The following is a 26815-nucleotide window of genomic DNA, read 5'->3' on the forward strand; positions in this document are numbered from 1 at the left end:
GGGCCCATCCACATCCGGGAGAAATTCAGTCCGTGACTCCCTGTGGCTTCGGCCCAGGCTCGCTTCCTGGGTCAGTGTATGGTGTCTAGGTACAGATAGGCATATGGGCAGGGGTTATAAATAAGGACAGGCCAAACAACAAGTCTGCCTGTCCTTCAGCCACTAGAGATACAGGCTTTAGCGTTCTCTTTGGCCACCGTAGGCCTTAGGCTGCAGATGGATGTGATGTCTGCTCTTCTGTGGACCACAGCCATCAGAGTGGCTGAGACAGGCAGTCTCCAGGAAGAGTGAGGATCTCTGGGGCTGTGAACTGTGGGAGGGACAGAATTTCTGACCCTCAACTAAGATTCAGTCATCTCCTCTTCCCAAGGCCTAGAGTCGCAGGCTGAAAAATACATCCAAAAAAGATGTGACTCAACTCCAAAATGAACCAAATGGGCAAGTTCAGACCAGAAATTTCCCCCAAAAAGGAAGGTATGACTGCCAGTGACCAGACCCCAAAGAAGGGCCTGTTTCTGCTTTATTTGGATTGTGAAGCAAAGACCTGGCCTGGGCTGTAAGAAATGAGAGTCCGGCACCTTGGTGATCGCTGTGAATGTGTGCAGGGGACCCGTGGATCCACACAAGAGGAGAGGGCACAGAGCTAGCTGGGGGTGGAAACAGGCTGGGGCCCTAGCTCCCGACTGATGTCTTTCTGGCTGTACCACCCTCTTCTGGAAGTCATCGGCCCACCACACAATAAAGTCATTGCCCCTAGTGCCAGATGTGACAGAGACAACAAGGGCTACATTTTCTCTCTGGAGTTGGCCAAAGTGAACCAACACTTCTCCACTTCCCAAACACCCCTGTGTCCCTCCATCCCAATTCCTTCATCATGGGCTGCAGGAAGAGGCACCAGCTGCTACCACATGAAGGGGGAAAACACTTGGATCTTCCAGAGCGCCAGTGTGTCCAGTAGAATTCTGTAATGATGGACATGTTCCGGATCTTCTAGAGCGCCAGTGTGTCTGGTAGAATTCTGTAATGATGGACATGTTCCGTATCTGTGCTGACGACTTATCAGCCATGACCACACTGGCTGTACCAAGTGGCATGGGGCAACATTTGTAATGCAAGTATTATATTCATTTTTTCTTGGTCACTAATTGGCTTATTCTTCTAAGTTCTTTGTGAAATTACTAACTTTTCATTGTTATTTTCATCAAACCCCACGGGAGGGGGAAATAAAGAGACCCAGACAGGCTTGGTTTCTTGCTTTATTAGGTTTATTATGAGGAGCAGTGATGAGACCTTTAGCAGTCTTCACTACAAAGCTTTCATCTCCAGCCTTCTCCATAGCTCTGTGGAGAGCAGAGCTGAGGGAAGGAAGAATGGAGTTTGGCAGATGGGGTCATGTATGTATACCAGGAAAGAAAACACACGTTCTTTATTCTATTGCTTCAAACAGTTCGTGATAATGGAAGATAACAAGCACAGCTAGCCAGGAAGGCAGGGCACACGTGGCAGGGCAAGTTCCTGCTATCCAGGGAGGCAGCCCAGGCTTCCCTGCTGCTCCTGGAGGAAGCAGAGTCCAAGCTGGCCCGGACGAGGCCACAAGCAGCACTGCTTCTGCGTGGGTATGGCCAGCTGGGAGGTGGCGCCACACACTGCTCCTCCGAACTCTGGTGAAGGCCTGTCCAGCCTCACAGGCCTGAGCAGAGTCTCCCACGTCTGTGAATGGGGCCAACGGCACTCACTGTCTTTTCAGGCCCCCACGGACGGCATGCCTGGGGGAGCCTAGTCTACTTAACATCAGCACGTTGATCTGTCACACAGCATGAAGCCATGGTTTCCAAAGGACCACGGTATGTCAAGGACAGGCCACTAAAACTGTCAGTGTTGGACACCATCACCCACCCCACTACAATCGAAGACACTGGTGCAGTGAGACTTCGAGTCTGCAAAAACCCCAGGGAGGACAGGAGGCTGGGCCACTCTCCCTGTGTGTCCTCAGCCTGCAGTGCCTGAAATTCCAGCCTGTGCACCTGTGGCAGGATCCCCCACACTGCTCCACAGGTGTGGCCGTGAGCTATTTTTAAACCGGCGTGCTGCTGTTCTTGCCCCCCACGTCCTCTCTGCTGTGCCTGAACACCTCTCAGGAACACGTGGCAGCATGCCATTGTCAGTTCCAGGTCCGCTCATCCCCTGCGTCTTGCCGGGACCCACCTTCCTGTGCTATCCCAGCACAACCCTCCAACCACACCACTGCTGAACAAAGCTGGGGAGCCAGGGCAGGCTGTAAGGCAAGTGAATGGAAACTGGCTGGAAAAAGAGAAAGGGCCCAGAGCACATCGCCACTCACAACGACTAAGCCAGCTCGCCTGAGTGTCTGGTGAGCGAAAATGGAGCGGGGACCTCTGTGGGAACATGTGTCTAGGGATCACGCATACCCCAGACAGGGCAGGCTCATCCGCAGGAGCTGCGGTCACACTCGGCCCGGCCTGAGGCGAGGGACGCAGGGCCTGGCCTAGGCAGAGAGTGGTGCTCTCCGAGGCATCTAGGCATGGAGTGTGTGGCCAAAGAGGGTCTATTTACAACGTACCCGACAATCAACTAGCACTGTAATCCTAGGAACTGAGACTTCCCCTTGCTTCTCATCTTACCTTGCATAAATATTAGTTATTCCCAGAGTCAGGGAAGTGGGAGAGAAAGCCTGGGTAGGGCAGTGAGGGAAGGGATAAATGGTGAGAAAGAAAAGGAGACTGAAAACTAATAGGGCGGCTACTGAGGGGTGCAGGGCATGGCTACCATGGGGACGTAAAACGCTACACAGAACGTGAGCCATCGGGTCCATGTGGCCAGAAGCTTGAGCGCTGTTCTCTCATGGAACTCTCCAGTGAGCCATGCTGAGGGGTCCTTGTGAAGTCGTATACTTATCTTAATAGAAAAGCCCTTGATGAACAACCCCATGGTTACAAACACTTGTGACAAGTTTCCTTGTTCAGGTGACTGGTATGCAAAGGCAAGATGGTGCACCTCCTCCTGACCAAGCAGGTACTGAATTCTCTGGAATTGCCCACAGTATAATGGTATAAGGTATAACTAATCTCTTTTCCCATTAAAAAGCTGGCAATGCCAGACCATGAGTCTAATTAATTCAGAGTTGTTCCAGGGCACAAGATAGCCAGTAGTGTCCAAATAGGGAGCCTTGTGGTGGTGGCAGCCAGGATTCCTAAGGCCAGGTGCTCCTTCACCTCTCTGGGAGAGCCAAGCTGTCCATCTGCTGGATCCCCAAGATGCTGGGCTCAAGTGTCAGCTGGGTTTACCTCTTTGGAACAGAAGTAGTGCACGACCACTCCATTGGGGTATCTTGCAAATGCACTACAGGGAAGAAAATGGCTTGGGAGTGAGGACTGCCTATAAGTGACCACTTCTCTGGCAGCGGCACCTCCTACAGAAGAGGCACATTGCTGGGGGCCATCCCAGAAGCAGCCCACCCAAACATCAAAGAACAGAAAGAACAGCCTGCCTTGAGGGGCTCTGGATTTCTGTAGCCATCATCTCTGTCAAATAACCAGAGGATGAGGTGCACACAGTTAAGAGTGCATGGGGTATTTTTTTACTATGCAAAACACACGGCATAATAAAGATGGGCAGTGCACTAGCCCCAAACTCAGCACTGGCTTCCTCAGAGCCGACAATGTCCATCAGAACAGGTTTCAGGCTAATTCTAAAAAGGACAGCGAGTTTGTCTTTCTAAAGAAAAATATTTTTCCAGCTACATAAGAAAAGGGACAAGTCCTTCTCCTCTGAAGAAAGGGGCTAACTGGAGGATGTGTCTCAACACAGTATGAGGCTGGCTCACCGTCCTACTCCAGTCACACTGCAGTAACTCGAAAGATCTTTTTCTTCCTTCACTAGATCTTCCTTAAAATATAACAACTTTCTGCTGACCTGTATCTCTCCGGCACCCACTCTATCAGTTTCTAGCTTCGAGAGAGGAAGAGTTTTACGGACAATAATCCAACAGCTCCATACCATATATTGCGGGTCTTCAAATTCTCAAAGCCCACCCCCAACAGATAGAACAGGCTGCTCTTTGAAGGCTCAAGAACTAAAAGTTGTCAGGACAGTCAGCAGCCATGTTCTCCTCCTCTGTTAAAGGGCAGAAATCCATCCTGAGTGTTCTCCACCCCCGGGAACCTCCACAGAGCCCAGACGCTGCACAGGTGTGAAGGAGGCTCACCTGTTCCCAATCTTCTTCTTACACACCATGCACACCTTCTCCTCTGTGATGATGCACTTCACTTGCTGGTGTAAAATCCGCTCTTCCTGGACCTGGAAGAACAGGGGGATTGAGGAAGAAGTTCCACAGTGTGGCACCCAGAAACAGGAGGCAGAGGCCGGCACTGTTTCCTCTTTCAGCTGTCACAGATTCTTCTGCTTAGAACACTGGCAATTCAATGTCAAGCTGGCTACTGGATCAGCTTGAGCTGCACTGTACAGGTTCTGCCTTGGTCGGAAGGGAACATGTGGATACTGTCTCGTACTGGAAGTTAAAAGCCTACCCTAGACTTTGGAAGGCCCATACCTACCCTCAGGAACTCTGCATGGAGAAGGTTCTTGAGCACTTGATTGAACCGTTTCTTTTGTGCATTTTCTTCCAAGACCTTTTCCAGGAAGATGCGTATGTCATTGATCTGAGTGTTTGCTGGCAGAAGGTTGAGGGCCTAGGGACAGGAACAGAGATAGTCACTGGGTGAGGCGGAACAGGAGTGAGAATGCAGAAATGTCTGCAGCCATGGAGCTCTTGGACCCTAGTCCCTTTCTGCATTTCCTCTTCTCACTCGATGCTCCCTGCAAACACCCTCCATCTCCCTGGGAACAACTCCTGACCTTGGTGGTGTCCAGTTTGCTGTGGTGCAGCTCCAGGACCTGCAGGGCAGCCTGGAGGTTGGCTTTTGGCTCCAGCAGTTCCAGCTTGATTGGCCCCAGGCAGTGAATGCTGGGGGGCGACAGGTACATCCGAAGCAGGGACAGATACACCTGTCTCAGAGAGAGAGGAGCCACGTCAGGCTGGCAGCAACCTGCCCCGAACCCCCAGCACGGAGCGCGCCTAAAGATGCGAGGGGCTCGTCTACAGTAACAGCTATCCCTGAGCATGTAAAACTCGTCATTTTCACCTTTTAAATTGGTAAGGTCAAACAGGCAACGGAAGATGTTAATTAAGGATTGCTTTTTCCCTGAGAGAAAAAAAAAATGCCTTGTATTTGTTTACCATTGTACCATTTACAAAATGCTACCACTGTAAAATAATTCAAAAAGATTCCTCATTTCCTTTGGCTTTAAAAGCTGATACCCTGTCCACACTTTTGCAGGTGAGGATAGCAAGTGAGACGCTGCATTTCCTACTGGTGCCAGTACCACAGGGTTCGCAAGTGCACATTCGGGGCCAGATGATTCTTGGTTTGGCGGCTGTCCTGTGTGTTGTTTAGCAGCATCTCTGGCCTCTACCCCCTGGATTCTAGCAGCACCCCTGTCCTCAGTCACAACAATCAAAAATGTCTCCAGACATTGACAAGTCAACGTGTATTCAAGATGTAGTACATCAGAACCATGACACGTTCCCGCTTGAGAGGCGGACCTCATAATTTATGACACAAATCAAGACTCCTGAGAGTAAAGAGACGGGAGTGCCATTAATAATCACAGGGATGACAAAGATGTACACCAGAACTACCCCAAGCACACCAGGACGAATGGTTCCATGCTCTCCCTCAGTACACACATGCAAGATCAATCAGAGCCCTGACCCATGCCCCGTCTCATTCTGCCACTCATATTATTGCCACCTCTGGTCAAAACAATGGGGTGAGGTATGCACACGTGCTCCCTGGGTCAGGGCCACTACTCACATCTTTGTTGCCATCTTTGTTTTGGTCATAGTGTTTGTGGCAGTACCTGTAAGGGAGAGAGTGGTGAGAGCAGGTGGTGTGAGGGGGGCACATTTAAATGAGAGGCTGTGCGTGCAGCCTGATGGAGCAGCCTAACCATAGCCAAAACTGGGGGCCGGGATGGAGGCGATTCTTGCTCCCGCAGCAGAGTATGGGGAGATGGACTTCTTAGCTCTCATCTCTCTGCGGGGCCTGTAGACTGCTTAGGAGGTAGGATGGCGGGGCAAACTTACTCCTCAGCCATCCTTGTATCCTTCAAGATGTGGACATAAATGAAAAGAGCTTGTTCGTGTTTCCCCATGCGCCCCAACAGGAGAGCTCGTTCTTCTAAGAGGCCTAGGAGGAAAAGGAATATGAGGAACCACTGCCACCAATCATGCAAGCACAAGGTGAGGACCAAGCTGTCCAGATGAGTGGGCACACGGCAATATAAAAGGGAAGAAGATAGGATTCTTACTGCTTGGGTTTTTCTTCAAGGAGAAAATGACTGAAGTTCAAAAGAGGAGGAGGGAGCTATTTTGGGAAGTACTTTATCCTGTCTTTTTTGAGATCACATATAAACTGGGTAAGAATATTCATTCAGCAGCCAAGTACTTAACAACCACCTACAACAAGCCAGGTGGTTCAGGTAAGATGAGCAAATGCTTGCTCTCAGCTCTCATAAAGACAAATCATGCCAGATTACAAAAACTGCTGAGCAATGAACTTGGCCAAGAACATGTTCTGAAGCAAAAAACAGGTTGCAACCTGGCTATCAATTAGCATGTGGTTCACACCCAGGAAGGAGACTTTTCTCAGTCACCATACAAAAGTGAGTCTTCAGAGGGGACAAACAGGAGCACTGGCCTGAAACGCCTGGTTTTTCCAGGCCCAACTTTTGTGGAGAGTTGGAGAACAATGAAAGGGGTGGATTAGTCTTTGCACGACCTTCAGCTGAAGTGGCTTCTGGCCGTAAGCCAGACACTCACCATCAAAGGGAAAATCACAGATGAGCCGGCCCGGATCATAGTAGCTGGAAATCTCCAAGAACATGAGGAGCTTTTGCCGGTATTCTCCCAGTTCGCCCTCTTCCTCTCCAGCTGGGACTGGGGTCTTGCCTTTAAGGGAAACCAAGCTCAACATGAAAGTATGCTGCCAGATGGCAATGTGGGGTCAAGAAAAATGAAGGGAATGGGGTTCAAGGATGTCACCACATGACCAGAAAGACCTCGAGGGTGGCTTCCATGCTCGCTTCTTTTAGTTCACAGTCTCTATGTGGCCCCAAAACATCAGCTTAAAGTTAAAAACAAATAAGCTGAGTAGAGAAATACTCTGTGGGCAAACCTGTTTATCAGTATAGCTGCCATCTGGCAGACAGATCTGTTCCTTCCACCCTCCCCCAGCGATGAATCTGAGACACTCAGAGATGCCAGGACCCAGACAAGGGCTCCTGAGTCTCATGTGCCAGGCCTGTGTCACTCAGCTCCCCTTGCTCCTCTTCAGAACTTCTGCCCAACTGGGCAGAGAACAGGGTGGCCTGCGTACCCCCACCACAGGTGGTACCTGGGTCTGTGCTCTCCTCTAAGGCCTGGGGCCAACCGACTTCCTAAGAGAACTGGTACCTGCGGGGAAGGACAGGAGGTACTCCTTCATCAGACCTTGCACCTTTTCACAGTACAGCTGGATCAGGCAGTTGTGGAACCGAGCGCCTGTCTCCTCCCAAACGTGGATGATGTGTTCCTGAGGCAAGATGGAAGTCTTTGTCACTGGTACTCTCCAGGCTGTGACCTGGTCTCCCAGCCTCCTGCACATTTTTAAGGCCCAAGAGGTCCCATCCAGATTATCCCCTAATCAGGCTGCAAAGATGACCAAGAGACAGCTCATCTAAAGCCACTGGGAAGTGTCACCAGAAGTTTCACAATGCGACCCAGTAATGTGAGGAGCCGTCTTCTCAATTTCTAAACTCCTTTTTACAAATTTGGTCCCATAATCCTCCAAACTCTCACATTGACCCGTGTAATTATGGTTAAATATCTGCATCCTGGTACTGAAGCCTATTTGATTGTCCTGTGGTCACTTTTGAGTTTGGCTGTACAAATGTGGCTTTGGAATTTTTTTTTCTAAAACATCATTCTTTCATCCCTCTGTACTTTACCTAGATTTGCTAGGTGGCATTTCCAGCTTGGTCTACCGGGATCTTTTTCTTCAGAGGAAGCTGAAACAACCCTCATCCTTCCAATCCACAAGTGACATAAATCTGAACAGCTGAATAACAGAACCATGCAGTCCTGGATCCTGGGTTTAAAGCTTTTTAGTGCAGACCAAAAAATACCTTACCAGATAAGGAACAGCCAGACCCTTAAAATTCTCTACTAAGAAGCCGAGGACTCGATCACGTGGCAGAGACTCCACTTCTGGGAGATCTTCAGTAAATATCTGTCAGAATGAACCCGAGTTCCAGCAGCAGAACCATCTGACTGCAGTTCCACCAAACACACATGCATGTGAGCGCAGCGATCAAACAGGCTTTAGGAGGGGAAGGGTACGAGAAGGCATCTGCAGGCAGTCAGCGTGTCAGACGAGGCACAGGCCTCCTCAAGCCTGTGCAAGGCTCTCTCTACCAACTTCAGCGCTGGCTCACGCTTCCCAGTCCACCCTTTCTAGCACCAATGAGGACGGATGCATGAATCCACCCTCCTCTCCATCCACTGCTGTCCCAAGTGCAGTCAGGACCAAGTGCGGCACCAGATAAATCCAAGGGACTCCCATGGCTCACCTTCAGGCCATCTTCTGGGAAGTCTCTCAGCACCCACACTGAGTAGGAGAAAATCAAATGCAGGTTTTCTGTGCCTAGAGGGGAAAGCAGGACTTGTCAGCAGTTGAGGCCCATCTTGCCCGTGGCACTGGGAAGGCAGGTGGGCAGGTTGCCCCAGAATTCATTTTCCTGAAAAGATAGCTCAAGCATGAGCTACTCGGGGCTTTTAGTCCTACTGGGCTGACTCCATAGCAGGGGGCTGTCACAGGTCAACCACCGAGGGATTTTTATGCCATCTGGAGGAATGAAATTGAGTGAACACAAGCATGGAAGGAGGGGAGCAACCAAGCAGAAACAGAAACGGAAGGAGACCCGGTTGTTTGAACAGGAGCGCTTTCCCCTCCCTTTCTAAAGGTGGACTTACCCAGACGCTGCAGATACTGCACTGTCCTCTCGTGGCCTTTCAGAGGGGAGTTGGCTTTCTTGGACTGGTCCACAAGCACCTGCAGAGCTGGCCACCAAGCCCAAGAACAATGCCATGAGCCTTCTCCCCACGGGAGATTTGTCACATCTCAGTAGGTTTCCGCTGCCATGTACAAGAGTCCCTCCCAGATCCAAGGAACCGCCCCCACACCTTTCTCGTGGAGCCCCTTCTTCTCATACAGGATGATGAGCTCACTGTACTTGTGAGCCTTCTTCAGCACGTGCTCGCTCTCCTCAATGTGGCAGTGATTGTTCTCCAGGCGTAGCAAGGGGGCCACCAGGGCCACATTCGTCTGCAGAAAGAGCAGGAGTTCAGTGGAAACTGCTTCCCTAGCCCAGGCCTGCTCTAGGCTGAAAGGCCAGGAATGTAGCACAAGCAAGAGGAAGCAGACAGCCCTCTTTCAGGATAGCAGGTAGAGGCTTTTAGAGCATTTATGGACCTTCACACAATGTGTTTTAATGTTCTGTGGGGGAGAAGAGGGACAGAACTTCTTGAAGGAAATACTGTCCCAGCTGACTTTGTAGCACGAACTGCAATCCGACCAGAGAAGATGAACCTACTGTACAATTGTGCATTGATATCTTGCCTTATCCTCTTAATTCCAAGAGACTCACAGGCATCAGGACAGTCTATATGGTTTCCAGAATCAAAGACTTCACTCTTACTAGTGGCAGGTCCCCCAGGGTCTAGCACTCCTTTTACTTTCCCAGATTGTCAGGGTAACTGGGAATCACAGCACCCGAGCGCTCAGGTAACTCACATGGAGATAGCACTTGAGCAGGGTGGTGTCGATGATTTGTAGCAGCTTCTTCTTGGATTTGATGGTGGGAGTACCTTCCATGAGCGGGGAGGTGCTTGACTGGTGATCAGAGTCATTCAGCTTCTTTACCAGTTGACTTCGTTTCTGCACAGGTCAAAATGTGGGGTTAAGGCCAGGACTAAGTCTTCCTTTGTCACCTGAGCTACTGAGTAATTCTGAATACCTCCTAATCAGCTCATGCCCACTGGCCTGATCTCACATTAGCATTCGATTTTTAGTACTGCCAAACTGCCACAGAGACAACAACAATTATTTATTGACTATTTACTACAGACCAGGCACCATGCCGTCTTAATCCTAAAACAAGTGCCGATAATATTATCCTTATTTTACAGGTGAGGAACCCAAGGCACAGATGTCAGCTGCTACATAAGGGGTAAGGCAGGATTCAAAGTAGGGTCTGACTCCAAAGCCCATGTTCTTTTTTTTTTTTTTAAATCAACCTTATTGAGGTATAACTTACAATAAAATCTAATCTTTTAAAGTGTACCATCAGATACATTTTGACAGATGTGTACATGCATGTAACCACCACCTCAGTGAAGGAAGATAACATTTCTATCACTCCAGAAAGTTCCTCGTGCTGTTCCCAAACAATCCCACCCACTGATCTGCTTTCGATCCCTGGAGATGAGTTTCTGCCTATCCTAGAACTTCATCCAGTAGGTATTCTCTTGAGTCTGGCAGAGCCCATGGTCTTGCTCTGCCATCTCTCTGGCACAATATTAGTGTCAGTTACTTCATGCATTCCCAGTGTCAGTGAAGAAGGCCAGGGAAGGACATGTGCTCACCTTCCTACGGCTAAGACACTGGCAGTGGAGGGCCTTCCACAGTGCCACAGGCTTTGGGAGATACTATGCCCAGGAATCTTTTTTACTTAGCACAGTGTGTGCAGTGTGTAGGCAGTGGCAAGTTTGTGTGCTCCTTGCAGGCTGCCAGCCCCAGGAGGGTACCCTTGGAGCCCAGTGTCAAGGAGGGGCCAAGGCCACCCATGCCTGATCAGACCTGCGGGAACTCACTGACCCAGAGGCAGGGAGTGGAAAGCAGCATGACAATTTTTCCAGCAATACTACTTCTTCTTCTTTTTTTTTTTTTTTTTGAGACAGAGTCTCACTCTGTCGCTCAGGCTGGAATGCAGTAGTGTAATCTCAGCTCACTGCCAGCTCCGCCTCCTGGGTTCACACAATTCTCCTGCCTCAGCCTCCTGAGTAGCTGGGATTACAGGCGTGGGCCACCACACCCAGCTAATTTTTGTATTTTCAGTAGAGAAGGGTTTCACCATGTTTGCCAGGCTGGTTTCAAACTCCTGACCTCAGGTGATCTTCCTGTCTCGGCCTTCCAAAGTGCTGGGATTACGGGCAGGAGCCACCGCGCCCAGCCAACAGCAATACTCAGTGCCTACCCTGGAGCGTTCTGGAGACCCCTTACAAAGGTCTGCAGAACACTTAAGAGGAAAAAATATCAGTAAGGTCTCTGATTCTGAATGGGTACACAGGAAATAAACAACAGGCTTCTGTGACAGAAATCTAGGATTAAGGGACTTTAATGGAGATGCTGGTTTTAGTGCTGACTTAAAAAATACATGTCTATAATAGTAAATCATAAAAAATTTTAAATCTAAATACCTCCCTTAAAAACATGTTACAGAAGGATATTTATTGACAAGGAAGTACTTTCTTAGTATATGGCTACATTTTTTAAAAGTAAGCTATAAAACAATCTATAATTTGATATCCATTTGCAATAAATAAACCAAGAAGTAAATAAACAAAAGCTAATTCACAAACATAAAAGTCTAGAAGGACAACACTAAAATGTTAGTTTCTTATATTCTGGTGGTAGAGTTACAGGTAATCTGTATTTCTGTTTTGTACTTTTTTTGTGTGTTTTCCAAGTGGTTCCACATACAGGAGGCATTTTCCCCAAAACCACGTATGTTACAAAAAGTTTGTTTTAAAAAAACTTGTATGCTTCTATCAACTAAAATTTACCTGTTTTAGTTTCTATAACAGCTTAGTGTGAATTTACTAGGAAATGGGTGTGTTTATTATTATCAAGATTTGGCAGAAAACCCCACTTCAATGGTACTGTTAAGTTAGAAGAAGCAGCAGAAAGAAACTTTACCCCAGGCAGACTTCCTAGAGCATTAATTTATAGAATGCCTTAGCATTAGAGAAGGCCTTAAATTCCTTGCCATAGAGAAACAAGTACTGAAGCTCCCAGGCAAACTCTCTCACGCACTCTGTATTACGCCTACCTGTGTCAGGTAGTCAATCAGAGCTAAGTGAGCCTTCTCCAATTCAGCCCCGGAGAGCACAGGCAGTGGGTTGGGATACTGCAACTGCTTCCTATAGTCTGTGGGCAGCAGGTCCGGATACAGGCCCATCACATGGGTGGGATCTATATGGAAGGTAAACATGATTCCTCTGGAAAGGAGCCCAACAATTCAGGGATAAAATAAAACAAGACTATTACTATAGCAAAATAAGTTCCAGACTGATTTTTTTAAAAAAGACTCTCAGTTCATAAACATTCAATGAGCTGTAGACTTATGATTTGAGCATTCTTTATACATATGTTAAAATTCACTAAAACATCACAAAAATGGCATGACTATATTCAAATACACACACAGAATTAGAATTGAATATTTATCAAGCATCTGAAAGTAGAGAATAAAAAATTTCTAAGGAAAAATGCTGATGTTGAAGTAGAAGAAATCAAGAAACTTAACAATAAAAAATTTATGTCAAAAAAAGAAACATTACTAAAAAAAAAGACAATAGGCTAGGGAATATATTTGTAGTACACACGGCAAGAGACTAATTTGTTGATTACAAGACTGGGCAGCATTGTGAGACCCCATATCTACAAAAAAATTTTAAATTTGCTGGGCATGGTGGCATGTGCCTGTATCCAGCTACTTGGGAGGCTGAGGTGGGAGGATCGCTTGAGCCCAGGAGGTCGAGGCTGCAGTGAGCTGTGAATCATGCCACTATACTCCAGCATGGGCAAGAGTGGAGACCCTGTCTCAAAAAAATTTTTAAAAAGAGGGTAATATGCTGATTAGATAAACAAATTCACATAAATTGGTAATAAAATGTAAGACTTCATTTGATAAATGACCAAAAGACAAGACCAACTGACAAGAGAGTATAAATAAGTGGGAAAATGTTCGCTAAATGAGAATCAAAATGGCACACATTAACAATATCAAAGAGGTGACATTTTCCTTCTGCCTTAGAATTTATGTTCTCACAGATGCTCACAGATTTTTTTTTTTTTTTTTTTTTAGACAGGGTTTTGCTCTGTCTCCCAGGCTGGAGTACAGTGGCACAATCTTGGCTTCTTATAGTCTTGACCTCTTGGCTCAAGTGATCCTCCTGCCTCACCCTCCCAAGTAGCTGAGACTACAGGCATTACTACCCTGCCAACTAATTACTTTTAAATTTTTTATAAAGATGATGTCCACGATGTTGCCTACACTGGTCTTGAACTCCTGGGCTCAAGCAATCCTCTCTCTTTGGTCTCCCAAAAAGCTGGGATTATAGGCATGAGCCACTGTACCTGGCGACTCCCAGATTGTAACAGCAAAATGCTGTAAGTAGCCAACATATCCCCTCACTGCCACTGGGGGCTGGTTAACTGGTTATATAACTTACTATAATTTACATTTATTATAATTCATAATACTGTGGAACGCTATTGTTTATTGGTCAACTGGCACTTCCCATCCATTTCTACTCCTTTCTACTCCTTTCTAGTCCACAGGGGCCATAAAACTGAAAACGACTTTTCTCAAACTCCCTAGCAGTCAGGGTTCTAAGTGAAAATCTGGTTCCACCAGACACAGGCTACGAGATGTGGAACTGAAAGTGAGACGGAAGCCTCCTTCTTCCAGCTCATGTGTGTGTGCCGCCAGACACGGCACTGCCAGTGTCTGGTTACAGCTCTGCCACTCCATAGAGGCACCTGCCTGGATACAGCAGCCCACACCCAGTCGCCAGCTCTGTGGGAACGGAGGTCACTGCAGGCCTTAGGCAGTGGAAGCAGCAGCAACTTGCTGACCTCTGGGTCACAGGGATATGCCCATATCCATGTCCAGTAGTAGACCCCTGTCTTCTGCTGCTTCAACTCATCCAACAATCTGTGTCTATATGTGGTAAAATATACACGCTACAATATTTATCCTTTTAACCATTTGTAAGCCTACAACTCAGCGGCATTAAATACACTCACACTGTTGTGCAACCATCAGTACCATCCATCTCCAGGACTCTTCCATCATCTCAAATTGAGACTGCCCAATAATAAACAATTACTCCCTATTGTCCCTCCATTCCAGCCCCTGGGAACCTCTGTTTTACTTGTGGTCTCCATGAATCTGCCTACTCTAGGTACTTCAGATAAGGGCAAGTTCTCTCTCCCAGGCTATGTGGAGTCTTGGTGGGAGGATAGCTCTAGGGACCTATCTTTGCCTTCAGAAGCAGCGGGGAGCCAAACCTCTTTCTCCACCCCTGGTAGAGTCTGGGGATCAGACCATGACCTAATCCTGGCTAATCAGATCCCCTGATCTGGAGAAAATGATGCAAGGATGACAAGCAGTGTGGTACACACCAACATATATCATTACATCCCATCCTATGTGCTCCTCGTAGGTAACATGACACTCCTCCCTCCAGAGGCGAAGTCTGAACTTCCTTGCCTTGAACATGGCAGGACCCTTGTAAACCAACAGAATATAGCAGGAGTGAGAGTCATAAAGGCCACTGAGGCTTCTGCCTAGGTCTCTTAGATACTCCTTCCAGAAAGAGCCAGCTGTTATGCATGAGGTCACTCAAGCAGCTCTGAAGAGAGACCCACTTGGACAAGAACTGAGGCCCCTAGCTCTAGCTAGAACCACCTTGTCAGCCATATGAGTTAGCCAGCTTGGAAGTGGATCTTCTAGCTCGGTCCAGATTTCAAATGATGGTAGGCCAGTTGACATAAGACTACAACTGCCTGAGAGACGTGAAGCAAGGACAGTGCAGCTGACCTCTTCTCAAATTCCCGACCAACAAGTACTAACAGAGATGGATGACTACTGTTACTTTAAGCCATACAGTTTTGGGGAGATTTGTGACATAGCATTAGATAGCTAATACACTGTAGATAGCAATTTTTATCAGGGATGCAACAACAGGGGAAGTGGCAGTGGCAACGGCTAAGGAGGTGGCTATGCTAGCGCAGGATGGCCCAGCCTGTCCTGGCTGCAAACTGATCATTCTCTGGCTTCCTGTTTCCAGCTGGGAGGGCCTCCAGAGCTCCCTTCATTTCCATCTATTCCCCACCTAATCTCCCATCAATTTTATGGGTTCTTCCAACTGTCATTACCCTAATATTCCAATAAACTCTGCTTAATTTATCCAGATTCTACTTAAACGATCCAGAGTTGGTCTCCATTGCTCACAACCAAGAATCTTGACTGATACAGGGAGTTATCACAGTTCATTACTGGCCAAGGTTGAGGAATGATAGAAAAAAGGCAAAGCAATGAAGAGGAGAAGAGGAGATACTAGTATGATACAGAGTCAAACCAAGTATATATATAGATTGATCCAAATTAAGCAAAACTGGAATATACAGTTTTGAATATACAGTAATGATATTCAATACTAATAACATCAAACACTTACAGAGCACTTGTTAAGTGCCACACACTGTTCAAAGCACTTCATATAATCCTTACAGCAACACTCTAAGGTAAGCAGTAGTATGATCATCCCTTTTTTGCAGAGGAGAAAGCAGAAACACAGAGAGGTCCAGTACTCTGCCGGATCTCAGGCAGACCCCAGGGCACCTGCTCCTCGCCACTACACTCACGTCGAGAGGTTTCAGGACACTAAGAAAAGGAAGGGCTTCATGGCACTGCCCTGTGTTGGCTCTCAAAAATGATTTGCAGTTTAATCCAAGGAATTTGGTCTAGGACAGCATTCAATAAACACTAGCTGATCAAATACCCATCTGTTGAACTGAATGACCTGCTGCTACCTTTAATGGCAAGGGCATATCATACTGGAAAACTGGGAGTCCACATTTATTGAGAAGACCAGATTCACAGGATTAGGAGTATCGATAGGTAACCACTATGGCCACCCCACAGGATCTTGTTAGGTATGAGGATCAATTTAGCTGAGCCTAAACTTTCTCCATTCTCAGAAGTCTATTATCATTTCTTCTCATACTTTTCAGGCTCCCCTCCTCCACCAGTTCCTTATATGAAGCCTCACCACTTGTTACCTGTGCCAAGTTTAGCAAAGACCTGCATGGACTCATCAAAACGCTTCTGGCAGAAGAGGTTGAAAGCATACAAGTTCTTGATGTGATGAATTTGTTGTTGCTTTTCACTGTCGGAATCATCTTTCATTTCCTAATAACGGAGTAGAATAGGTAAGAGCTCACTCACTCAACAAATACTGTTCAGTATGTTCTTGATGTTAGAGAAGATGCTAGGAGCTACAGATGCCAAAGCATACAAGACAAGGCCAGGCGTGATGGCTCACGCCTGTAATCCCAGCACTTTGGGAGGCCGAGGCGGGCAGATCATGAGGTCAAGAGATCGAGGCCATTCTGGCTAACATGGTAAAACCCCGTCTCTACTAAAAATACAAAAAAGTAGCCAGGTGTGGTGGCAAGTGCCTGTAGTCCCAGCTACTTGGGAGGCTGAGGCAGGAGAATCACCTGAACCCAGGAGGTAGAGGCTGCAGTGAGTCAAGATCATGCCACTGCACTCCAGCCTGAGTGACAGAGTGAGACTCCATCTCAAAATAAATAAATAAATAAATAAATAATAAAACAAAGTATACGAGACAGCCACATGGTATCCGCCTTGCAGCCTGCCCTTACAATCTAACTGTAAGACTGCTAAGTACGCAATTAAAACACAACAGGGTTTCTACGAGATGCCTAACTGGTAATCCTGAAAATTGTCATGGTCATGAAAAACAAGGAAAGGGCCAGGCGCGGTGGCTCAAGCCTGTAATCCCAGCACTTTGGGAGGCTGAGACAGGCGGATCATGAGGTCAGGAGATCGAGACCATCCTGGCTAACACGGTGAAACCCCGTCTCCACTAAAAAATACAAAAAACTAGCCGGGCGAGGTAGCGGGCGCCTGTAGTCCCAGCTACTCAGGAGGCTGAGGCAGGAGAATGGCGTAAACCCGGGAGGCGGAGCTTGCAGTGAGCTGAGATCCGGCCACTGCACTCCAGCCTGGGCGACAGAGCAAGACTCCGTCTCAAAAAAAAAAAAAGAAAAACAAGGAAAGATAAAATGTCACAGACCAGAGGACACTAAGGACACATGACAACTAAATGCAATCTGATTTCTGGATTTGATCCTGGAACAAAAAAAAAGGACACTAATAGAAAAACTGGTCAAATCTGAATAAAACCTAGTTTAGTTTAAAAACACAAAATCAAAACAAAATAGGGTAAGAGTGATGACAAGCATGTGAGAGGGGTCCCCAATCCAGTCTGAGTCAGGGGTCCAGCATGGATTCCAAGAGGGACCTAATCTGAGACATAAAGGATGGGTTGGGTCAGGCACGGTGGCTCACGCCTGTAATCCCAGCACTTTGGGAGACCAAGGTGAGTGGATCACCTCAGGTCAGGAGTTCGAGACCCAGCCTGGCTAACATGGTGAAACCCGTCTCTACTAAAAATCCAAAAATTAGCTGGGCGTGGTGGCACATGCCTGTAATCCCAGCTACTCAGGAGGCCAAGGCAGGAGAACTGCTTGAACTCAGGAGGCGGAGGTTGCAGTGAGCCAAGATTGCACCACTGCACTCCAGCCTGGCAACAGAGGAAGACTCTGAACTCTGTCTTGGGGGAAAAAAAAAAAAAAAAAGCCATCTGGCATAGCTGGCACAGTTGGGAAAGGTCCTAGTCTCAGTAAAAGCTAAACAAATGCAGCTGCTATGAACTTTGCTTCTTCCTCATAACCTATTTTCTCCTTATACCTCGTTAGCCAATCTTTATCAAATTTAGTTTTTCCTTTCAAAATGTCTGTCAATTTCCCCCCTTCCTTTCTTTTCCTGTTACCGCCACACTAGTCCAAGCCATCACCAACATGTGGCTGTCCCTGGTCTCAGCTCTCCTGCTTGGTGCTTCAAAGGCTTCCAAAACCTGGTGCCAGCCTCCCTAACTAGCTGAGTCCCGAACACTTATGCCACACCTTCTTCTCCAGTCAGGACAGGCTCCAAATGTGATGGACATAGGCCACACTTTTCACTTCTTTAACTTCCTCTCCATCTGGAATGGAATGCTCCATTTCCTGCTCTTGATCCTAATCTAACATATTCTTAAAGGGTCAACTCAAGTGTCCAGCTGTAGGATGCCTTTTCCAGCCCACAGTGAACTGTCCCTCTCTGACACTTGGCTCCAGGACTTATCAATGCCAAAGTTTAGTTTGTAATTTCCCTCTGAAAGTTCTATTATGTTTGCTTATCTATTCAAATAAATGATAGGTTCTTCCTGGACTAAGATGATGTCAATCAAACCTTTTTTGTCATAAAAAGGGCAGAAAAGGTCCTTTTTGTCATAAAAAGGGCAGAAAAGAGAAGGAAAAATGGGAACCCACTTCCATTTTCTTTACCTGAGATTAAACAACCTGAACTAGGAAGATCACTGAAAAGACTCTGAAACCTTCCTGCTGAGAAAAATAGACTAAAGAGTTTCCTACTGCATAACCTTTCTATAAAGTTCAAAAACCAAATACATACTTCCATATATTAAATATATGTAAAAGATTAAACATATGTGTTTAATCATTACATACATATTTTAAATGTAAACATGTATTTATATATTAAATATATATTTTAAATGTATATGTAAAAGAGTAAGGTCATGACAAATACAAAATTTAGGATAATGATTACATCTGGAGGAGAGGCAGAGGGATGGGATGGGAAGGACTATAAAAAGTTACAAAAGTTATGGTTCTTGGGTAGGATGGTGCGTTCATGGGCATTCATTGTATTATTTTTTAAAATGAAAATAAAATAATACAGGACAATGCATGAGTAGAAAAAAACCAGTAAGATGCTGAAATTCAGCGCTCCAAGAAAGCAATCATCTTTATGGAATATTAACTAGGTCACACTATGAGACTATCAGATTTTTATTTTAAACCCAGAACATATATATCCAAAGTAAATATTCTTCACGAGTAGCCACCATAGATAACTAAAAGTATCTGCATTCTAAAAAATTGCTTTCCTTTCAGAAACTGTTTACAGGATACCCTAGAAATTCAGTTTTATTACTATCATCTTCATAAAAATCTCTTCTTTAAAGTATCACTATCTGAGGCTGGGCATGGTGGTTCACATCTATAACCCCAGCACTTTGGGAGGCTGAGACGGGTGGATCACTTGAGCTCAGGAGTTCAAGGCCAGCCTGGGCAACAAAGTGAGACCCTATCTCCACAAAAAATAAAAAAAATTAGCTGGGTGTGGTGGTACATGCTTGTGGTCCTAGCAATACAGGAGGCTGAGGTGGGCTGATCACTTGAGACCAGGAGGTCGAGGCTGCAGTGAGCCAAGACTGCATCACTGCACTCCAGCCTGGGTGACAGAGTGAGGCCCTGTCTCAAAAAAAACAAAAACAAAACAAAACAAAACAACTAAAAAACCCCCCAAATACATAAAGGAGCAATATCTGGTTTAACAACTAGGTTAGGCTCAGAATGTCTTTTGGTTGCTTCCTAAAAGCAAATCCACCCCCTACAGATGACAATAATCATCACTGAGGATGTTTAAAAGAACAAGACACAGACTCTGACATCAACCTTGGAACAAGAGGTGGTCACTATTTTGCTGTGAACAAGATCCCTTGCAAACATTACAGCAAGTATCATAAATATAAGACCGCAGCTTGGCTGAATACAACAACTTGAAGTAGTTTCAGAATATCAAAAGAAAGCCTACTTATCCAAACACAGGCGTCCACTGTGGAAAGGAATTTTGAGGGGTCCTCTAGCTGTTGCATTCAACTTGACTATAACAGCATATTTATGATTGTTACTAGAGTTTAATGTCTGCATTATCTTTAATTTTTCATGACCATACAATATCTATTAAATTATTTTATTCTCCCATTAATTTTTTTTTGTTTTTTGAGACAAAGTCTCGCTCTGTCACCCAGGCTGGAGTGCAGTGGCATGACCTCGGCTCACCGCAACCTTTACCTCCTGGGTTCAAGCAATTCTCCTGCCTCAGCTTCCTGAGTAGCTGGGATTACAGGTGCCTGCCACCACGCCCAGCTAATTTTTGTGTTTTTAGTGGAGACAGGGTTTTGCCATGTTGGCCAAGCTGGTCTCGAACTCCTGATCTCAGGTGATCTGCTCGCCTTGGCCTCCCAAAATGCTGGGATTACAGGCGTGAGCCACCGCTCCTGGCCTCTCACATTAATTCTACAAGGTACTATTACTATAACTGATATTCATTCTACATTGGACAGATAAAGTGAAAAAGTAAAATCACTTAGAGTTACACAGATATTTTATGGTGGAGTCAGACCTAGTATCCAAGGCCCCAGACTTTCAGCTATGTGCTTAGTCTACTAATCCAAAATAAATATGAACATTGACACCCAAATCACCTACTTTCAAGAACAATAAGGAAGGCAGACTAGTCATGAACGAGACTTACTGCGAGCTGCAGAGCCAATTCAAACTGCTTGTCCTGGAGAAGTTGTTGGATTTGGGTTGCCATCGGGACAGGGATGAGTCTCCAAACAAAATGATTGCTGGCCACATAGATAATGTTTGATCTGGAGGCAAAAGTAAGAATATTAGCAAAAGATCACAGGCTTTGTGATGACACAGGTGACTTTACAACTTTGGGATAATATATAGCCACAGTAAAAAAAAGAAATTCTTTACCCTCCTGAGGTAATGAAACGGGGCCTTTGCAATTCAATGCTCTGGACCAGAAGCCTCGGTTCAAATGTTCGGATCTCCACATATCGAGGCAACACTGCAATGATGTAGGGAGGCTGATGCTCTGTGAAGGAGAACATATAAAGCAGCTGTTCTGGTCTAAGGCTTTGGGTTTATGCAGTGTTTCAGCTGCCCGTTCTAAGATACACTTAAATGGATCTCCAAAAAGTCCACTAGTCAACTATCAAGCCAGGATCTTACACTGTGATTCAGAAAGAAAGAAAAAAAAACTGGCGTGTAATCTCAGCAACTTGAGAGTTTGAGGTGGGAAGGTCGTGTACGCCAGGAGTTTGAGACCAACCTAGGCAACTTAGTGAGACACTGTCTCGACAAAAACATTTTTTTTTAATTAGTCAGGTGTGGTGGCACACGCCTGTAGTCCCAGCTACTCAGGAGGCTGAGGTGCGAAGATCATTTGAGCCCCGGAGTTTGAGGCTGCAATGAGCCATAACTGCACCACTGCACTCCAGCATAGGTGACACAGTGAGATCCTGACTCTAAAAAAAGAAAAAGAAAAAAAATTGCTTTGCTTGAGTTATGATAAGAGAAATCTTTTGCACAAAAAAGACGCATCAGCTGTGCTGACAGTCGCCTGATCCCACTCCTGCTTTATTCCCCAAAGAACTGGATAAAAGTTTCACTTGCTCCCTTTTCATCAGTCGCAAAGCCAGGCCAGACAAAGGCCAGTTGCAGCTGCCCATAATAATGCATCAGTGGGAGAACCAGGTAACAGAACCCCTTCTTTCATTCTCTTAGAAAGGGGGGAAAACAGGCCGGGCGTGGTGGCTCACACCTGTAATCCCAGCACTTTGGGAGGCCAAGGCGGGTGGATCACGAGGTCAGGAGATAGAGACCATCCTGGCTAACACGGTGAAACCCTATCTCTACTAAAAACACAAAAAAGTTAGCCCGGTGTGGTGGCGGGCACCTACAGTCCCAGCCACTCGGGAGGCTGAGGCAGGAGAATGGTGTGAACTCGGGAGGCAGAGCTTGCAGTAAGCCAAGACTGCACCACTGCACTCCAGCCTGGGCGACAGAGCAAGACCCCATCTCAAAAAATGAATAAATAAAATAAAAACAATAAATAAATAAATAAAAAGGAAGGGGGGTGGGGAAGTCAAATTCTATTCTCCCTAAAATTACTCTAAGGGAAGAGTTCCACATTTCCAGCCAATGTTGTTTCTGCTAGAGATTTCCACAGAGAAAAGGTGTGATGCTCCACCTGATGGCTGCTATGGTTTGACTGTTTTTATTCCCTCCCCAACTTATGCATTGGACACTTAATCCCCAGTGCAAAAGTGCTGGGAGGTAGGGCCTAAGGGGAGATGTTTAGGTAGTGAGGCTCCAGCTTCATCAACAGATTCATGTGCTATAAAAAGGGCTTATGGGAGTGGGTTCTCTCTCTTCTGCCATGTGAGAACACAGAGCTTATCTTTCTCTTGCCCTTCTCCTTCCACAATGTGAAGAAGGAGCATCAAGAAGGCCCCTACCAGACACCAGATGCTGGCATCCTGATCTGGGACTTACAAGTCTCCAAAATTGTGAGGAAATAAATTTCTGTATTTTATAAATTACCTAGCCTGTGGTATTCTGTTATAGCTGCACAAATAAACTAAGACAACGGCTTAATGGTACACAGAGAAGGTGGCTGGACAGACTTCTCAGTGTAGGCATTTCTATTTGATACTTGCTGTTAAGTCTTACAATTGTTTTCCTCTATTGTATCTAAAAAAACACCTTTCATTCATCTATCCATAACCCTAAATTTACCCTTCTGATCCAGTACAAATTACTGGGTTATACTCCTTTTCTTCACTTTTCCTCTCTCTTTTGAAAATAACTTTTAATATATCCACTATATTTTTCTATACTTTTTGACAGGCATGTGACAGTCCAAAGCTTAACATGCTGGATGAAGCAAAACAATTCCACACGGTGCTAAAGAAGTCAGTATGCAAAAAGCAGAGCTGACAAAACCATAAGATCATTGCAAATCAAGTCTTCCAATATTTGAGAAGTTGTATGGTGAAGGCGATTTAACATAAATGGAGGGAATTTAGAAAATAAGCAACACAAAACATATCTTTAAAAACACAAATCTCAGAACAAGACTGAATAAGGATCTGCTTTACCTTACAATGAACTATAAAATAAATTTATTGTTTGTATACTATATGAAACATAATTTCTCTAACTTAGAGATAATAGAAGTATTTTCTATGACTATATTCTGTACTATCTCAAGAATTAGTAAAAAAACCACAGTGAGATATCACCTTATCAGCCTTTAGGATGGCTACTATTAAAAAAAAAGAAAAGAAAAGAAAAGAAAATAACAAGTGTTGACGAGAATACGGAAAAACTGGAACCCTTGTGCACTATTGGTGGGACTGTAAAATGGTGCAGCTGCTATGGAAAACAGTATGGTGGTTCCTCAGAAAATTAAAAATAGAATCACCATGTGGTCCAGGAATCCCATTTCTGGGTATATATTCAAAACAATTGAAAATCAGGATTTCAAGGAGATATCTGCACACACATGTTCGTAGCAGCATTATTCACAGTAGCCAAATGGTGAAAGTAACCCAAGCATCCATGAACAGGTGGATGGATAAACAAAATGTGGTATACTATTACCTTTTTAAGTAATTATTTTATTACCTAAATTTTAAGTGGAATATATATTACCTTCTTAAGGTTCAGCCTTAAAAAGGAAGGCATAACCTTGAGGACATTATGCTAAATTAAATAAGGTTATGCTAAATTAAATCACAGAAAGACAAATACTGTATGATTCCCCTTATACAAGGTATCTAGAAGATGTCAAGTTCATAGAAGTAGAAAGGAGAATGGCGGCTTCAGGGGCTGGAGGGAGAACTGAGGAGTTGTGAATGGGTATAAAGTTTCAGTTTTGCAACATAAAAAAGTTCTGAAGATCTATTGTACAACAATGTTAACATACTTATTACCACTTAACCATACACTTAAAAATGGTTCAGGTGGTAAATTCTATGTTATGTGTTTTTTACATTTAAAAATAGAAATGTTTTTAAAAGTAAAAAAATTAGTAAAAAGCAAACCACTACATACATAATTACCACATAGAAGTTTAACTTCAAAGAATATATTCATAAAAATAATTTCTTAGTGTGTCTAATCTGCTATGAATTTATGTTCCTAATTATTCCTTTTTTTTTTTTTTTTTTGAGACAGCATCTCTCTCTACAGGCCTGGCTGGAATGCAGTGAGTGGTGTGACCACAGCTTACTGCCGCCTCCATCTCCCAGGTTCAAGCAATCCTCCCACCTCAGCCACCAAAGTCCTGGGACTACATGTGTGCAGCACGATGCCCAGCTAATTTCTTAAATTTATTTTTTGTAGACACAGGGTCTCACTATGTTGTCCAGGCTGGTCTCAAACTCCTGGGCTCAAGCAGTCCTCCTGCCTCAGCCTCCCAATGTGCTGGGATTACAGGCATGAGCCGCTGCACTGGTTTAATTATCCATTTTCTGATAAAAAGTTTTTCCTATTATATTTGCAATTTATACTATCAATGAACAGTACAATAAAATTTCAAAGCTAGGAGGGAACTCAGAAATGAGTAACCTGAGAACTAAGTTGTAGTTCTATCATTTTGAATGCTACTGCTATTATTATGCTGATATTTTTCATCCTACCAGAAAAATAAAATTAAAAGTGTATTGCTGGCCGGGCGCGGTGGCTCAAGCCTGTAATCCCAGCACTTTGGGAGGCCGAGACGGGCGGATCACGAGGTCAGGAGATCGAGACCATCCTGGCGAACAAGGTGAAACCCCGTCTCTACTAAAAATACAAAAAACTAGCCGGGCGAGGTGGCGGGCGCCTGTAGTCCCAGCTACTCCGGAGGCTGAGGCAGGAGAATGGCGTAAACCCGGGAGGCGGAGCTTGCAGTGAGCTGAGATCGGGCCACTGCACTCCAGCCTGGGCGACAGAGCCAGACTCCGTCTCAAAAAAAAAAAAAAAAAAAAAAAAAAAAAAAAAAAAAAGTGTATTGCTTTATATTGAATTTTTTCTTTTCTTTTTACTCTGGCCTCATTTTGAAAAGTTAGTACAATTCTCTTTAGTGCTAACTTGTAAAACATATGTAAAATTTATTTCTCCTTTTAAAATCCGGCCCACTTGAATACATTCTCATTTAATTAAAAAGGTAATCTATAACAGAAACCCCTTTGGTTGTCATATCTTTTGTTGACAATAGAGATGGTCTGGATCTCTTTATATCTCCAAAACTTGGGAGACTGGCTGGCATACAGCAGGCATATAAATAATGACTGACAAGGATAATGCTGCAATTATTCAGCAAGCATTTTCTAAGTTGCTCTGATGTTTCAGGCACTGTACTATGTAGTAATGACTCAAAGTGGATCAAGACATGCATTCAGACCTCACAGAGCTCCTACAGGAACAGAGGAGACAGATTGCTCACGTGTGACAAGTTGCCGTGACTGAGATATCTGAAAGGGTTATGGAAGCACCAAGGAGAAGTGACTAATCCTGCCTGGGGGTCAAAGGAGACCTCACAGGGCAAGTGCCTCAAAATGTACTTCAGCAGTAAGACACAGACATGGTTTTGAGAAGCACCGATGAAGGCCCCAGGCACTAACGAAGGTTGGAAACCAGGAACTCTCACACTGGGAAATCAGAAACACACTTGACCATTATATTACATGCCTCTTAAACTCATCTACCAACGTTCTTCTTCTGAAGGGAAAACAAGGTCCCCTAGAACATCAGGAAGCCTCTCATAGAGCCCCGTAAGCCCCTCAAACTTGTTACTATCCATAATCCTGGACCTTCTAAAATACTGACCTTTTGATTTCTCTTCCTTCTGGTCTACTCATCTCTAACCACAACCAGAATAATCACCCTAGAACATGATGCTTTTTTTTTGAGATGAAGTCTCACTCTGTTGCCCAGGCTGGAGTGCAGTGGCGCAATCTCGGCTTACCACAACTTCCGCCTCCCTTCAAGCAATTCTCCTGCCTCAGCCTCCCAAGTAGCTGGCACCACAGGCACACACCACCATGCCCGGCTAGCTTTTTTTTTTTTTTCATATTTTAGTAGAGACAGGGTTTCAACATGTTACACAGGCTGGTCGTGAACTCCTGAGCTCAGGCGATCTGCCTGCCTTACCCTCCCAAAGTGCTGGGATTACAGGCGTGAGCCACCGCGCCCAGCCAGAACGTGATGCTTTTATCAAGACATTCTGCCATTTAGGAATCTACTGGCCTCCCAGACCTTCTCACGGACATCTAACAACATCTAACAACATCTAATAGATCTAACAACATCTATTTCACTGCTCTGTAATTCAGACCACCTGTGTTAAGTCAGGCTCTGTTATGCCCTCTCCCAAATCGGCATGTCTTTGGACTTCTACTCATTTATCAAATTGCTTTCTGCCTAGATTGAATGGAAATTTTTCTTCAAGCCAGGTTCCAAACTCCCTGCCTGACCTAGTCCAATCTTACCTATGTAATGAAACTTCTTCCTGACTAATTAAACAACAAACTTCCTTTTCTCTGAACTACCGAATTTTAACTCATCCAATTTAACACCTTAAGCGGTGCCTTGTTTTATCTCTTTATCCAAGACTGTAACTCTTGTCTGCAGAGACAGGGGTTTTTAAAGACAGAAAGCACGTCAGCATGTCCCACTTCACAGCAGCAACTATTTTAGTAATACTCACTCTTCTGACTGAAAATAAAATGAGGCAAGAGTGGTTATATGCTTCCAAGCAATTCCACTGTGGAGAGCTGGGAACCTGAAGCAAGCATAAGAACAGAAGCACCTAATGCGTAGAATAGAGACTGACACCTAAATCA

General features: G+C 45.2%; 1 protein-coding gene across 2 annotated transcripts in view; it reads right to left on the reverse strand.

Moving 5' to 3' along the window:
* Positions 1-1243: 1243 nt before the first annotated feature.
* The window catches only part of VPS39 (VPS39 subunit of HOPS complex), a 47440-nt gene continuing 21868 nt past the window's right edge, over positions 1244-26815 (reverse strand). For both annotated transcript variants that reach the window (XM_038009873.2, XM_038009874.2), the window contains 17 exons: positions 20895-21015; positions 20662-20782; positions 16251-16380; positions 12229-12371; positions 9912-10055; positions 9302-9443; positions 9092-9178; positions 8689-8762; positions 8250-8348; positions 7535-7652; positions 6902-7030; positions 6167-6269; positions 5895-5940; positions 4876-5025; positions 4575-4709; positions 4226-4317; positions 1244-3360 (listed from right to left, as the gene is read on the reverse strand). In XM_038009873.2, the coding sequence (XP_037865801.1) occupies positions 3285-3360; positions 4226-4317; positions 4575-4709; positions 4876-5025; positions 5895-5940; positions 6167-6269; positions 6902-7030; positions 7535-7652; positions 8250-8348; positions 8689-8762; positions 9092-9178; positions 9302-9443; positions 9912-10055; positions 12229-12371; positions 16251-16380; positions 20662-20782; positions 20895-21015 (1910 nt within the window). In that variant the 3' untranslated portion in view covers positions 1244-3284. The remainder of the gene's footprint in view (positions 3361-4225; positions 4318-4574; positions 4710-4875; positions 5026-5894; positions 5941-6166; positions 6270-6901; positions 7031-7534; positions 7653-8249; positions 8349-8688; positions 8763-9091; positions 9179-9301; positions 9444-9911; positions 10056-12228; positions 12372-16250; positions 16381-20661; positions 20783-20894; positions 21016-26815) is intronic.

The sequence above is a fragment of the Chlorocebus sabaeus genome, chromosome 26, assembly GCF_047675955.1.
Source record: "Chlorocebus sabaeus isolate Y175 chromosome 26, mChlSab1.0.hap1, whole genome shotgun sequence".
Taxonomy (NCBI): Eukaryota; Metazoa; Chordata; class Mammalia; order Primates; family Cercopithecidae; genus Chlorocebus; species Chlorocebus sabaeus.